This window comes from Sinohyriopsis cumingii, chromosome 6 (assembly GCF_028554795.1).
Source record: "Sinohyriopsis cumingii isolate HCF-2022 chromosome 6, ASM2855479v2, whole genome shotgun sequence".
Lineage (NCBI taxonomy): Eukaryota > Metazoa > Mollusca > Bivalvia > Unionida > Unionidae > Sinohyriopsis > Sinohyriopsis cumingii.
This window is the reverse complement of record NC_142966.1, coordinates 149,059,356-149,075,831: the sequence shown is the minus strand read 5'-3', so window position 1 is coordinate 149,075,831 and position 16,476 is coordinate 149,059,356. Positions and strand designations below refer to the sequence as shown.

Genomic DNA, 16,476 nt, shown 5'->3' with positions numbered 1-16,476 from the left:
CATATGAGCCTCTTGGAAATTGATGCTGGGTTATCTGCCTTGTTGGGAAGGATGCTTAACTTCCATTTTGTCAGTATGATTTGGAAAATAATGTGTTAAAAATTCCTGTTAAAACTAACAGAAAAAAACAAACTATTCATGAAAGACCAGAGTTCTCGCTATAATTTTAAAACTATGAGTCCGGGACTCCCATTTTGGTAAAAATAGGAGTCCCACCATCAAAAGTTGCAGTCTCTTCTTTCCTACAGAATCATCACAGATGTGTTTTAGATGGAGAGGTTTTCGTAATGTAATCATTCACTATAATATAGCTTCATTACAACAGTCCATTGACAGGATCGCAAATTTATGGTTTATTTATTTGTATACATACTTGTAGTAATTTTAGGCAATATTATCTGATTTGCTGTTTTTTCCCGTATTTTCGCAACTACATGTAAAGTCAGAAAACAGACCTTGAAGCGCATCTTGCGAATTCCACAACATAGCATTGTCACATACATTTCTGACCTACATAATTTGCATTTTAAAGTTAAATCTTTAATAAAATAATACCCAGGCTATGGTTTAAATAAGTTGTATATTTTTTCTGAATATATTTGCCCGATGATTTAAGAAAACAGACAATCTAATAAACTGGTACATCCCAGACTTAGCGAAGTCTGCTATTATTCCCTGTTAGGCCTACTGGTTCACTTTCAGTTTCACACTAATTTTATGACAAAATAGAGTATAAGAGGCAGGTAATATATATCCAGATCACTGATTCTGATTTTAAAACACAAGTCTGTATGTTTTATCATCAAAGGATAGCATGCAGGAAATTGATAGTGGCTACCTTACTTGGAAAAGTGTTAATGGTCAATCAGCTATCGAAACATAATGCTTGTGAATGGGCAAGAGTTTGTTTGTCTACGTAATTGATTTAAAAACTAGGCGTAGCTACTGATGCCTTGATGAATACATTTCACTACAACACTAGAACTAACCAGGCTAAGGTGAGGGGCATTTAAAAAAATATGGTATAGTTAGTCAATGTACCTCTTTAATAATCACAGGGCGAAGTCGTTTTTGCTTTCCTAACAGAAGAAGGTGAAGTTTACATTCGGAAATGAACACAATAACGAAAGCTAAAGTTGTTTATTTGATGTACTTTTATAAATGACCACATGTACATCTCTGGGTCTTTCTGTCTCTGAATTCAATCACTGTAAATATCAGTACATTTTCCCACCCAGCCGCCAGTCAGAACCTTTGAACTTCCCTCCCAGCTATTGCATCATGTTCTTTTTTAAGTACTCTTATAAACTGGCAACATGTATGTACATCAAGGGGTCTTTCAGTCACTGAATTCTGTCATTGTAAATATCAGCACAGCTAATTTGATCAACACATTTTCCCACAAAGCAGGGCTGGCAAGTCTTTGAATTTTGCTGCACACCTATTACATGCATACGGAGGACTCCCGCCTCAGTGATTTCCTGCATCCCAGGTCAAAAATTGGCATCCAAATACGCATAATTAAGTGTTTCCAAGATCTCTGTAGACTTTAATCCATTTTTGGCACATGGACAACAGACATCCAAATTATTTCTCCCTCAGATGAAATAACTGAGACAGATTTGGGGCTAACATTGTTTTATTCAGATTCTTTTTCTCCTCCACCCCCCACCCCCACCTCCATCCCTTTTTCTTTTTGCCTGTTCCTTGTCACATATGCATAAAGTCATGTCTGCATGTCCATCCTACTTGCAATGCTGTTCCATAATACACCAAACTAAACTAAATCAAGTTATGCTGACATATTTGGTATTTAAATGGCTTTGTCCCCTTCATGTATTTGTAAATTATTATCAGACATGATGGTGTATATACAGTGGGTCCCCTTTATGTGAATTGTTACTAGACTTGGAATGTGGATTCTCAAGGAGTAGTGGAGGATAAGTTATATTATGTACTGGCAGCCAAAATTTCAACTTAGAAATTCTTTGTGGATTTTATAACCAATAGATAGATCTTTATAAAACTAAGAACAAAAAAAAGATTATACATCTACCTCATCCGGTTCAAAAGTTATGGGTGAAAATATTCTTCATAAAATGCCGGGATTTTATTCAAATTTGCCAAATTGCATAAATGGCCAAATTAAGTAGTTGATATTATTAAAACTAATTGCAGTTTAAGTCTGGAACTTTCCAGATCTGTTACTTTCTATACAGAGACTTTGCTCAATTTTTTGGGGAACGCAATTCTCTGAAATAACAATGTAGCAGACCCCCAAAATTAACGATTTTCACTAAACTGGTCAACGGCAAATACAGCCGCAAATATTAAAAATTCAATATCTTGGCCATTTATTTATCAATTTTTAAAATTTTAAGTGTATTGTGTTCAGATTGATGTAATCTATCTAATGATTATATATTCTGAGGATTTAAAACAATTTTGTTTTTAAACTTCTACTCACCCCCTGGGCAGAACTCACATGACGTCAACATACAACCACACAAAAAAGTAAAATATGCACTGTGCAGAAGAGCACAACCAATAACAATATTTTATAGAAATGTAAAAAGCATGTTATATAGCAATATTAATACCAAAATGTCATGTCTGTTTGGAAAATCAGCTTTGCACAAAAAAAGCCATATCAAAATCTCAATAAAACAAATACAGCAGGAAAACTTTAAAGAAAATGTTAAGTAATTTCTAAATTACACATTGCACCACATCAGGATAACAAGTCTTAAGTTATTCTAATGTTACATGTTATCCAGATTTTGCTGGAATGCCAGTAGTCTCTCTTTCAAAATATTTGGATGTTTTACCATCCAAACACAGCCATTTGCTGAGCCAATCTCAAAATCTGATATAAAAATATACTCAGCATTCACGTCTGCCTCATCAGGGACCTCAGGCCAACGATAAGCGTCATCTCTGATCATGCAACGCTCTAAAAAATTGACAGTCCCAACAGTTTCTGTTTTGACAGCAGTCACTTCTCCGATGTAATAATCGCTGTAATACAGCACACCTACTGTGATGCCTGTTCGAGCAAACTTAAAACTGTCACATTCTTTCAGACATGGCATATCAGGAGCTTCTTGACGTTCTTCCTCTAGCTGGTCTGCTATCATTTCATCTGCTTCTTCATTGGTTGCAGTCTTTAGGAACTCCTTCAAGTTCTTGACCATTTGGTTGAAGGACAAACTAGTTTTCAGGAGTGGCGACTTCATTTGTAAAATGACCCTGTGGTATTGCAGTTCAGCCTTGATTGCACCCAGTCTTCCAGTTCTCTGTATCTTGAAATACTGCAACACCCTGCCCACATCAACAGCAGTCCTGCAGGGGCCATCATGGTTTTTCATAGTTGCAAGAATTGTCGTCACCTGAGCTCGCTTTTTCAGAAGTGTTGCCTCTTTTTTGGCCTTCTTTTCCTCCAGCTGATGTCTCTTCCTTTCCACTGCATCCTTTTCTTCTTGTCAATGTTTTGCTCTGTAAGACTGTGCCAGGCATGCCGACTTCTGGAACAAAAAGTTTTCCTCTTCCTCAGTCAGGGAAGCCAGAAAAGAAGACACGGTCTTATTTCTGTTAAGCATGTTCAGCGTAGACAAGTGATGTGCTGAAGCATTCCGGCGCTTGAAAAGTCTGAAGTCCAAATCTCCAAAGCACTGCTTCCCGAACATGTTGGTCAGCTGACAGTGAGCAAGTTTGTGTCTATACTCTTCATCCTGAACTGCATGGTACTTGCCTGGCTTGTCTGGCAGGAACTCTGCAAGCTGACGTTCAACAACCTGATAAATATATTATAATGTTTAAAGAAAGGAAAAGAAATTGTGCATGTACACATAAAAATTCATATTCATGGCTTTCAATAACGCTTTAGAAATTTGTTAAAATCAGCATTCCAGCGATATTTTTAAAAATTAAAATATGGTAGTCTGCAATCAGTTACAACTCGGACATGAAAAAATAAATTTAAATTAAAAAAGTAATACACATTACCTCTAGAAATCCTGCACACAGATGGCAAATGATAGATGCTGCTCTCTCGTGTATCTCTCTTGAAGTGTTCATCAAAGACAAGAATATGTTGTCTTCAGCAACATGTATGTTGAAGAGAGGCATCAGTTGGATGTACAGACCATATTTTGAGGAAACTGCGTAGAAGAACAACGTACTGGTAGAAATCAAGATATGCTATTGGTCATCCCAAAAGCTACCATTATGGTTGAGTGATACGGAAGAAGATAATCCCAAGTGCTACCAGAGCAGCATCAATGTCATCACATGTAATGTCATGCAGAATGCCGTCCTGTTTCCAGTTTTTCTCAGTTTTGTAGTTACCGAGGAAGTCTGATAACACACCACACAGAATTTTCATTATTTCTATTATTAGAAAATTTTGCGGACTTCTCACATCCAACTGCCAAACTAAACACATTCTTCAGAGTTTTTTAGCTGACTTTGCAAGTCCAAGAAGTACATGGGCATTGCAATGGAGGAAATCCAAGTCTTCTTCAGTAGTTGCCTTCCTCATTGTATTCAGCTCCTTGTTGAAGGCTTTGTTGGCTGCTGTCCTGTCACTCATAGTTGCCTTCCTCATTGTATTCAGCTCCTTGTTCAAGGCTTTGTTGACTGCTGTCCTGTCACTCATAGTTGCCTTCCTCATTGTATTCAGCTCCTTGTTCAAGGCTTTGTTGACTGATGCCCTGTCACTCATAGTTGCTGTCAGCTTAGTGAAAACAATTTAAACAGTTTGTCAGCTTCTTCACCTTCCTTTTGGCACACATCTGTCAGCTCTTGCAGCAGATTGGTAGTGATTTCCATGAGAGATGATGTATCTTCTGTGGCTATCACAGAAAAACCTCAAGCAAGACTTGCACCACTATCAAGTGTTACTTGTTGCCCCACCACTTTCTTTCCACACTTGGTTGTTCCGTCAGTGTGAATATCAAAGTGTTCCGATTTTAGGACAGCATCTGCTAATTGGAATTTTGAAATGACGTGTCCTTTATCTGCGAAGCGTAAAACACTGCGAAGGGAAGGTAACTCGGCCGGAGGAAGGTTAATATTTAACAAGTGTTTGCACACAGTCTCAATCACTTCTGCACATCTTGTTGCTGATACTTCTTTTTTCCCCAATCAGTTCAATCACACACTTCACTGTTTCCCTTGTGAAATATCCTGTTTCTCGATCTTTGAACAGAAGAACATGCAGCTGCTCTGAATTTGCCTGAAGTCTAATGTTTTCCTCTTCAAGTTCTTTAATTTTTTCATTTTTTTTTTCCTCAGAGCAGCCCTTTGAACTCTGTATATCCTGTCTGAGTGGCATTGACTGGCTTTTGCTGCTCTTGCTTCTCTTCGCAGTCGTGTAATTTGCCTGATAGCAATTTTCAGCTGACAAGTCATTACAAATACTCTCGCGGTTCTCCTCTTTAGCTGGCGAGTTACATTTTCCTTCTTTAGGGCAGTCAGTTGATGTTTGCTTTTAATGTTTGCCTGGAGTGTGCTACAGGTGGTCTGCAGCTGCAGAGTTGTTTGCTTTTTCTGCTGAAGCTGACTGGACAGAACAGTATTGTTGGAAGTAGAAATATCAAGTTCACTCAGCAATTCTTTTCTTTCCTCTGCAAGAACACTTATCTTATCAAGGCTGCATTCATTCACACGCTGCTCCTCTTGTACCTGTCGATGCAAAGATGCAAGGTGACTGTTGGCACTTCCAAGTCTTTGAGCTAAAGGAGAAAAATTTTGAGCATTTTTGTTGTAGCAGCTGCTTTTCTGTGGAATAGCTGATGATGGCAATGGTTCATCTAGTAATGTCTGCCCAGGAAAGCAAACCTTGAACTCATCTGAAGGCCTATGCAAAAATTCTTGTAGTTTTTCCTCAGCTCCTTCTCTTTTCAGATTCTTTGTACGACTGTCATAAGCTTTTCTTGTCTGTTTCAACCGATAATGAAACTGTCTGTCTGAAAGATCAGAAATGTTTAGCCCAACAAACTCAAACCAGTCCTTACACAAGACAGTTTTTTCATTAATCTTGAACATCAGCAAGTCAATGATTGTTCCATTGGTTGGTGGCTGAGCTGGACGTGGTAATGTCTTTAGTAAATAAGGGCTGAGTAACTGATGCCGCTTCAAGTTCAACTGCTGGAGAAAAGGTTTAACATTACGTCTCTCCAAGTCATGGGTTGCGCTGCGGTTCAGAAAGAACAAAACATCTGATTTAGAAATCAATTCTAAATTTCCTCCTGCAGCAGCTCTCAGAGCTTGATCTATCTCCTTCTGCAAATTTGTATGCCTAAAAGCTTCTTGACATGAGGCTGGGCAAATTTTTTCAACAAGTTCTTGAATTTGATCATAAGTGACCGGAAATTTACATTTAAGTTGATGGAGCTGGATCAAAAACTTGTATGTGATGACATCTTGCTCTTGATGCTCAAGGGCTACATTTCTCCCTTTGCCCTTCTTAATCATCCACCTAGACATATGATGGAAGTCTTCATTCTCTGTAAAAGTGCAAAACAGCACAGTTAATAATTTATAAGACCTGTATCAATACAAGATTTGGGAAACTGAAATATTTACACATAATACCAAATCATCACATTGATGGTTGATTGGGAAGATGGAATTTTTTTTACAATTTATTTATATAGCAAAGAAACAGACAGACATACAGAGATTAATTACTATTGGTGTATGATAAAAGTATAAGTGTTGATTTCCAGAGAGGCCAACTAAAAATAACAATGAAACTTTGACCAAGAAATATTTTGATGAAAACAACTGAAAGAAGAGATACATCATAAGAGAGAAACTAACTTCCGGTTTATAAACGATCAATAACTGTGAGGAAATGAGCAAAATAACAAGCACTACACAAAATATTTATGAACAGAATGATTAATTATTCACTAATTTTACTAATTCATCGAATCAATATATGTAGTTATTATTTATTAAAATTAAATCACTCTCGCAGTCTCAGAATGCAAGATAGGTTAACACGTGAACTTCCTGTTGCAGTATACATGCATTTTATCGAAGAGTATCTTATTTAATCCATTAAAATAAAAATAAAAGAAATGCATATAAATATTCATAAATGTTTGGAAAAGCAAGAAAAACAATACTTACCAATGTGCTTTTGCAATTTCTCACAAACGAGACCAAAATCTGGATCACTTGTAGATGTTAAGTCAGCCATTTAATTCAGAATCACCTTGCAGTGCGTGACTCGAGACATTTGAATATGACCTTGCGGTTTACACGCTTGTGATTGGCTGCCTTAAATGAGATCTCGAAGCCATGCATATCATTAAATTCAGCGAAAACAGGGTTTTTTAACACATATAGGTATCATATATTAATTTTTAAAAATGGCCGAGATATTTAGCCCGAAAAATGAACCTATTTTTTGAATGCTTACCAAGAAAATTTAATTTAAACATATATATTTCAAACTTATATGAAAATAAAGGTCGTTCCTTGCTCTACGATGTGGTGCTATTTATAGGTGTTGACCCGGTGACTTTGGAGTTTAAATGGAATTCCCCTAGCGAATGCGATATTTCTTGATTTCACTGCGAGGCGTTCAGCTGACCGAATTGTGCCCAACAGTCAAACTGTGGCTTTTTTAAATGCAAATTACTGTTCATTCACTTATTTTTATCAACAAACCAAACAAACAGTCAAAAAGAGCAAGAAATGAACTTTATTTCAGCATAAATTGTAATATTGGTGATTCATCTAACAATGATGATATAGCTGGTAGAAGATGGTCGCTTTTACTGAGCCCTGTCAAAAGTGCTACACGTCTTAAGGGAGGCTGCCATTACATAGTTATATCTTGTCACAAGGTGAATGTCACATATCTGTCACATTCAAAATAATCACCAGAAGTAGTGGCATGGGTACTGCTATGTGTCACATTCAAAATAATCACAAGAAGTAGTGGCATGGGTACTGCTATGTGTCACATTCAGAATAATCACAAGAAGTAGTGGCATGGGTACTGCTATGTGTCACATTCAAAATAATCACAAGAAGTGACACATTTGAAATAATCACAAGAGGTGTCACATTTGAAATAATCACAAGAAGTGACACATACATGGCTATCACATTCCAAATAATCACAAGAAGTGACACATGTACTTCTATAAGTTCATCTTTTTTCATTTCTTACATACTACCAATGTATGAATATTTTAAAAAGTAACTCATCACATCTGCTTCTCTGGGTTTTAGTTTTACTGGTCATAGACCAGAAGAGCTAATGGGATGGTCTGTTGTCCATCGTACATCTCCATCCATCCATTAGCACAAATGGCCTTAAAGAGAATGGTCTTGCTCAGATATCCAGTATGGCCAACACAGTGACCAGCATGAAAACTTGCTATTGATGTTCCTCCTGAACAGAAAGTTATTTTCACATGGAGTTTCACCAGAAGACTTCTTATGACAGTTGGTCCTAAATGAAACTGGTGTTTATCTGATGCTCAATATGGTCACCACAGTGGCCATCTTGAACTCTTATTATTGCTACATCTGAAGGAAAGTAAAATTGCCATCGAGTTGTCACCAGAAGATTTCTTACAATGCCTAGTTGGTCTCGGATTAAATATGGCACCAATCTGGAGTCCAATATGACTGCCATGGTGGCCATCTTGAAAATCTTGTTATGGCTACTACTTCTGAAAGAAAAGTGATATTGCCACTGAATTTTTACCAGATTTTATGTGATGTCTAGTTGGTTCTAAACGGTGCTAATTTGGTTTCTGGCCACCACAGCCATCATGAAAATATTATCACTACTTTTCCTGAATGAATGCTTGTATCAGTATAGAGTTTTTACTAATCTTATTATGATGACTTGCCATGCCTAATGAAAATTGTTCCATTCAGTTGTTCACAATGCTTTTCACAGTAGCCAGCTAGAGAATCTTAATATTTATCATATATGAATGGGGTTTTAACTGAAAGACTACTCAGGATGTCTAGTCTATCCTAAATGAAAATGGTGCTGATCCAACTTCTAATGTGGCTACCACATGGACCCTGTTGTAAATAAAGTTATCACTACTTCTCCTAGTTGGCTGGTCATACTGACATGGTGCTTTCACCAAAAGACTTCTTATGTCTTGTTGGTACCATATGGAAATGGGATCAGTCTACCTTCAGTCATGGCCACTATGGTATTCATCTTGATAATCTTGGTATCATAACTCTTCGAGAACAGAAAGTTGTGTCAACATGGGGCTTTCTACCAGAGGGTTTCTTATGATGTCTTGTTGGTCCTGAATGAAACTAGTGCCTCTATGACTGTCAGTATGTCCACAACTGCAACTAATTTGAAAATCTTTATATCACTTGAGAATATCAGAGAAGTGATCTTGAATTCCTGGAAATTCTTGTCATTCAGGAGAGCATCAGTCCCTTTAAGGGACTCTTGTTTTCCATGTACTGTTCATTTATTGCAGGTGTTCTGTAGAGGAACTAAAGACAGACATCAATAAACTGAATTGTAAGCTGAAAAATTTTGTGAAGAAGCTGTCCTCTTCTCATTCCAAGATCAGAATCATGTTTGATCCATTTGTTGAGGTAATATTTTTAAACTCTTGGTGATAAACCATTAAAAAATGTTTAGGAATGATGGGAAAATCTACCTTCCTTGACATCATGTAAATGATTTAACTTAAATCACAATGCTGCTATCTTTGTAATTTTTCCAATTGGAAAATGTCCATCACAATAGAATTGTACATGGTTTGGTTGTTTCTTTGATATTTAAAACACTGCTCCATTCTAAATTGACATTTACATTCATTAAATTTATTCCACTTCCTCGACAAAGCATATTAAATAATATTCAAAAATTCCTGTAGAAGTTGTATCAGTTGTCTGTGATGTGTTTCCTGGTATTAGGTATTGTTATACTGAAAAACCGACATCACATATGATCTGAACACATTAGATGATTTCGGAATACTTCTACTTAGCATGTCATCTATATGTGCCCACTCTAGTGTTGTACATTATAAGAATACTTTTGCCAAAAAGGGATCGTTGTCACAAAATCTGCAAGTACTACACATTAAATCATGGGAGGGTATCTTATTGTGCAAGTGTTTGTTAAAGTTTTATCCCAACAATTAATCAGAGTAATGCCACACAGAAGACAGATGTGTATCAGCAGTTTGAAGAGAAAAAAAATCATCATTATTGTTTCAGACTCAATATCATTAGCAATAGTTCTGATTTAGCCAAAGGTTCAGAAATGTTTTACAAATCAAAGTAGATTACGTGTTTTTAAATTTGGCTTGCAGTTAGTCTCTAAGTTTTTATGTAATTACTATAACCAGACTGACACTAATGTCACAGTCAGTGTTATAATGGTGGCCAGAGGCAATAATTATAAAAGGGTATTTTCCGTTGTTGTTTTTTTCTTCATAAAATTTGCTAAATAATTTACTAATTATTTATTTCTCTGATGTGAAGAATAAAGAAAGTTGCAGACTATGTTCACCAAGGTAGATGCAACATGGACATTCCTTGGAATAATTTGTTTTACACTTTAGGCAGTAAAGTTGGAGCTTAAGTCTTTCCATGTGTCAATCTCAGAGATGATGAGTCTGACAGACCAGCTTGCCCAATATTTCTGTGAGGACCCGACAACATTCAACCTGCAGGAATGCTTCAAGTATTTGCTGAACTTCTGCAAACAAATCAAAAGATGTCAAATCGTAAGAACAGAGATGGAATTCATTGGGAACACCTTGAACTTTTCTGCATGCACACAAATAATCTACTTCTGACCTGGCCCCTTTGTCATAAAACTTGACCCAACATTTCAGATAAGAAACTTTCACTCTAAACTTGGAAATATTACTCTACATGGACAAGTGTGGCCATGCAACCTTTTAATTGATCAGAATATTTTCTAGTAAGATTTGCAGTCAATGTTGTACGACCGATCACAAGATTTTACCGTATATACTCACTTATAAGATAAGTCAAACTGCAAATAACAAATATCCTGACCTGCTGTAAGATAATGTGCTTGCAGATTAGGATCTATGTTGTTTGTTCTACTGATAACTCCTTGCAACTGCACAGATCCAGATCTGCCAGTGTATTATACAACAGCAGATCTGGTCCAGTGCAATTTGCCGTTAGACTTGACTTATAAGCGAGTACGTACAATAGATAAATTTCATGGAAATATAGCCACAGGCCATTTCATTTTTGGTGATATATGGCTACAGATCATATACTCTGTAGCGTTATTTGGCTGCAGGCCATATCTTTTGCAGAAAGTGGTGTCACTTATTAAGTATTGCCAGTCAAGCTTTATATTGCTGCTGTTGGTTTCTAAAAATAAATGGAATATCTTTACCTGACTATAGTAAAAGACTGATGCTTTTTAGCTCACTGATCGTTATTTAATACAGTGGGATATAATTTCAGATATTTTTTTTTTAAATTTTAGTAAAGTCTTACAACTGTCTCCAGACCCCCATCATAATACACAAGATGTCACAATTTTCAGTGTTTAATAAGATTTTCAAATCAAGCACTAGTGAGAAAAGTAAAACATTAATATCCACATGCCTATATGCAAGATTTTCATCACATATGCATTATCTTTTGTTATTCAAGGACAATGCCACCTGTGTCCAACAGCATCAGCAAGCCAAGGAAAGGGGAGATAACTTTAAGAGGCAGGTCAGAAATAAGGTCCTGATGCTGAAATTTGGAAAAGAAGCAGGTAATCATGTCAGAATAGATTCTATATAAAACTTAATTATATTTTCATTAGTAATGCCACACTGGATAGTAACTGAAATGTTTCAGTAGGATTCTCTGTTTTTTAGGCTGGAATTGTTTCAGTAATTGAAATTATATCTCGAACTAGATTTGTAGAAAAGCTTATTTTTTTGTTCATATGCAGATGCATTTCATGGGATGTAGTAAATTTTATAGTAATTGGATGTTGTCAAGCACTTATTTGTGCAATTAAGCACATGTAGGACCCTAGAAGTTTTGTTGTCCTTCACTTTGATGTTATTCAAGGACCCAAACAGTTTGTTGTCTGTTACCGTCATGCTATATAAGGCCTCATGTTGCAACATCACATAAAATCACAACATACTTGGTGTTTATGTGTGATTCAGTCTTAAAAATATATTTATTTTCTAGTATATTTGTATTTATTTTAATTTTTGGGAAATTATTTAAAATACATTTTCATAATTTAATAAATACGTGTGTGCAATCAGTCACATACCATATCTTACATACTTATATATTCACCTATGAGTCCAACTGCAAGCTGCACAGACCCAGATCTGCCATTGCACAATGTGCCAGCAGATTTGTTCTGTGCTGTTTGTTAAGAGTAATCAATAAAACAAAACAACATAGACCCTGATCAGCAAGTACAATACTGCTACAGCAGATCAAGATCTTTGTTGTTTGCAGTTTGACTTGACTTATAAGTGAGCATGTATGGTACATGTACTTTAAGATACTGTGGTCTTACCCAAAATACATGGCAACACAAGCTGGTCCCAATGTACTTTTGTTTGTGTGTGTGCTTTTGATAATATTTTTTATATGGAATGCTAAAATTTCTTTTACAGTGAAGTATATTCAGTGTTATTAATGAGAAGAAGGATGATCTCCATTGGTAATGATGAACTAAAGCAAGTACTCGATCTTTTCTGATGAGTACATGGTCATCATCATATTCCTCAGACACACACGCGCACACACACACACACGCACACACACAAGGGGGGTTGGGGATTATAAGAATGATGGTTTACTTACAGTATTTTCCTAGCAATACATTTTCTTAACAATGTTGTTACTTTTTTATTCATAATTTAAGCCACAAGTGAAAATACTTAAGGTTTTCACCATGAGATGAAATATGTTTTTTTTCTGTTTTATTTTATGCTCAAATGTGTGGCTAGCAATATGTCTAATACAATGAAATAGCAGATTTTTATAGTTATCTCAACATTCCGGTGGTCTAGTGGTTAGAGTCTCTGCCTCGGATGCAGGAGGTCGTGGATTCAAACCATGGCTAAATCATACCAAAGACTTATAAAGATGGTACTAACAGCTGCCTCACTTGGCACTTAGCATTACAAGGTTAGTGTTTGGACTGGTCGACCTGGTGTCAGGATAATGTAACTGGGTGGGGCATCATGCTACATGTCTGTGGTATGATGACCCAGTGCTAGAAGACATCACCTTAAGCTGCCACATTGCAGACATGGTAGCGATATGACTGAAAAATTGTTAAAGCTACATTAAAAATCAAAATCACATCACATCACAATTAGTTGATTTTCCAGTGGAAATAATTTTGATAATTCATTCAGTACATTACAAAAAACATTTTTATACTGTAACTCGATAGATAATGAAAAATTAAGATAAAAAATTTGACAGTTTTGTCACTGGTTCGGTCCAGTGGTAAATATGGCCACCTGCATGCTAGTACCTGTTTGGAATCCCACAACATCTTTGTTTTCTTTTATCTTTTAATTTTTTTAAATGTTATTTTTGCCATGAATTAGGAAAGAGAATTATATTACTACTTATATTTTCCATGCAAATTTACATAAAAAAACAGCAAAATGTGAACTGCTGCCAATATGTGAGTTACCTTATGAGTGTGTGAGTGATTGGATTTTTAATGTAGCTTCAACAATTTTTCAGTCATATCACCACCATGTCTGCAGTGTGGCAGCTTATAGTGATGTCTTCTAGCACTGGGTCATCATACCACAGACATGTAGCATTATGCCCCACCCAGTTACATTATCCTGACACCAGGTCGACCAGTCCTAACACTAACCTCTTATTGCCGGGGATCAAACCCACAACCAAATCCACTAATTAATGGGCTAACATAAAATAAATACTATGAATTTACTTTTTTCCAGGAGTACCAATTTTTTATTTATCTCATTGTTGCTTAAAAAAAAGACCCTATGAACAGTAATTCCACTGTGGAAATAATAGAACTGCTTGCAAATGATACCACTAAAATAAAGAAAGTTGGTGTTGTTTTTGTGGGGTTTAGGCTATATTTCAGTACACAATAGGCTATACATGGTGACTAGTATAACTGGTTCAGGAAGAACCTGGGAAAATGTGGGTAAAAACACCTAACCATGGGAAGCTGCTTGCAAGCTTTCTCACATACCACATGCACAGAGGTGAGATGGCAGTGATTGGTAAAGTCGAGTGCTTTAGACCACTTGTCTACCTGTGGACCGCTATAATCAAAGTAGTTAATTCCAGTACCTGGAATAATTAGATCTTGTCAATCCAATGATTAACCTGAAGAGATTGAAGTGGTCTTTCAAGACGTGAGCTCTTATTAGTGGCCATAAAAGTACATAACTACATGTAAATAGATTGATGCATTCACAGCCTGGTCATAATGTACAGGTGATCTTCTAAAACAATGGTCATGTGATCATTGTTTAATGCATCAACTTAAGGGCATACAAATTTTATACACATGGTTGACTTATCCTTGACCTTTTAACTTGCTATTAAATCATGATCAAACAGTATTTCTCCAAGTTCCTCCTGCAGCTGAAGGAGCAACTTAATCCCTTCTCTGTCTTCTGCAGAGGGATACAATTGCTGCATTAATTGGAATACTAAATTTTTTTTCATGACAGGTGCCAGTTCCTCCATGATGGAAGAGAACAGGTTGTTGGAGAAGATTCTTGAACACCTTCACAAAGGGAACTTCCAACCCATGGCCAGGTCAGAAGCCACTACCCCAGACATTGACCTCCAACCCCTAGAGGTTAGCTCCATAGCCTGTGTAGGAAGCCCCTATGCAGTCAGGGTCAGCGCTGAAACTGGGCTTGGCAAAATTACTTATCCTGAAACTCCAGAATTGGAGGATGTTGGTAAGTAACCTTGGTGATCCAATCACTTGCATAGATAAATTGTAATTATTCATGTCTGTCCATGTGATCGTGCATCTAACAGTCTGATTATCCTAGATAACTTGAAATCCATCTGCACCAGCTGAAAGATAGAAGTTATTTTTTATGTGCACACCTTAGGGTGGAGCATATCATGTTATGATGCTCTCTGTGCATCTGTTTCATATTTGGTTGCCACAAAATAACTCAAATTCTCCACCATCTTCCATAGCCAAACACTGTACATAGCTTGCATTTAGGCTAAAGAAGTCATCGATTTGAGGGTCAAATGATCAAATGCAGGTCACTTTTGCTGAAAGCAGATAAATGGGTTTTGCACAAATATTTCAATTCTCAGCCTTATACCATCATCAAAGTTTGTGATGACCTGCACTTTGGACAAGAAAGAAGCCAATTTATTTTGGGGTCAAAGGTCAAGGTTGTTTTGACCAGAAGAACAAAAATGGTTTTTACATCATAACTATTGTTTAAGACCATATACCTTCATTAAAAGTTTCTGGAGGGCTTGCACTTAAAAGCATGGAAAAGGGCCATTGATTTGGGGGTGAAAAGGTCTGGGAACAGTGTTATTGTGTTTTAAAGTAAGTGGGCCCAACAGAATAATTTTTTTCTAGATTAAGTTCCTTGTCTAAACATTGAGTGGCAAGCAAATAGTGAAACCTTTAGATTTGTGGTCATCATATATCTGGGATTGTCAAAAGTCGAACTAAAAAATAATTAAAGACTGTGTACCTTGACCAAGTGTTCATATCATTGAGACCTACTAACCAATAATCTCTAGGGTCAGCATTGCCACACTAGTGCCTACTTAGAGGACCATTAGGGGCCCCAAGTGGCCAAGCGGTCTAAAGCACTCTCCATTACAGATCACTGCCATCTCACCTCTGTCTGCGTTATGTCCGAGTCTAGGATTCGGCCAATGTGGGAATGTGAGAAAACTTGCCAGTAGCTTCTCGTGGGTTGGTGGTTCTTCCCGGGGTTTTCCCGGGTTCTTCCTCCACCATTAATACTGGCCGCCATACATAGCCTATCGTGTGCTGAAAAATGGTGTTAAACCCAACAACAACAAGAACAACAAGAGGACCATTGAACACGAGGCAAGCATGCAGTTCACAGTACTTTTAATGAAAATTATGTTCACATGCAGTTGCCATGGAAACAGCATATTGTGAAGAAGAGAAAGATGACATTTTACAATTTTTGCATGTATTTGTCATTAATTGTTTTTATCCATTTCATTGTATTTATCATTGATAGGTTGTATCCATTTCCTTGTATTTATCATTGATAGAACATATCAATTTCTATGCATTTATCATTATAGGTTGGATCCATTTCCTTGTATTTATCATTGATAGAACATATCATTTCTATGCATTTATCATTGATAGGTTGTATCCATTTCCTTGTATTTATCATTGATAGAACATATCAATTTCTATGCATTTATCATTGATAGGTTGTATCCATTTCCTTGTTTTTTTTT

At 36.6% G+C, this 16,476-nt stretch overlaps 1 protein-coding gene across 1 annotated transcript in view; it reads left to right on the top strand.

Annotated features, from left to right (window-relative positions):
- LOC149798244 (inverted formin-2-like) overlaps positions 1 to 16,476 on the top strand; it is a 68,967-nt gene that overhangs the window by 46,409 nt on the left and 6,082 nt on the right. The window contains exons 12-15 of the mRNA XM_089960857.1: positions 9,486 to 9,606; positions 10,584 to 10,748; positions 11,665 to 11,773; positions 14,715 to 14,951. Of these exons, the coding sequence (XP_089816983.1) occupies positions 9,486 to 9,606; positions 10,584 to 10,748; positions 11,665 to 11,773; positions 14,715 to 14,951 (632 nt within the window). The remainder of the gene's footprint in view (positions 1 to 9,485; positions 9,607 to 10,583; positions 10,749 to 11,664; positions 11,774 to 14,714; positions 14,952 to 16,476) is intronic.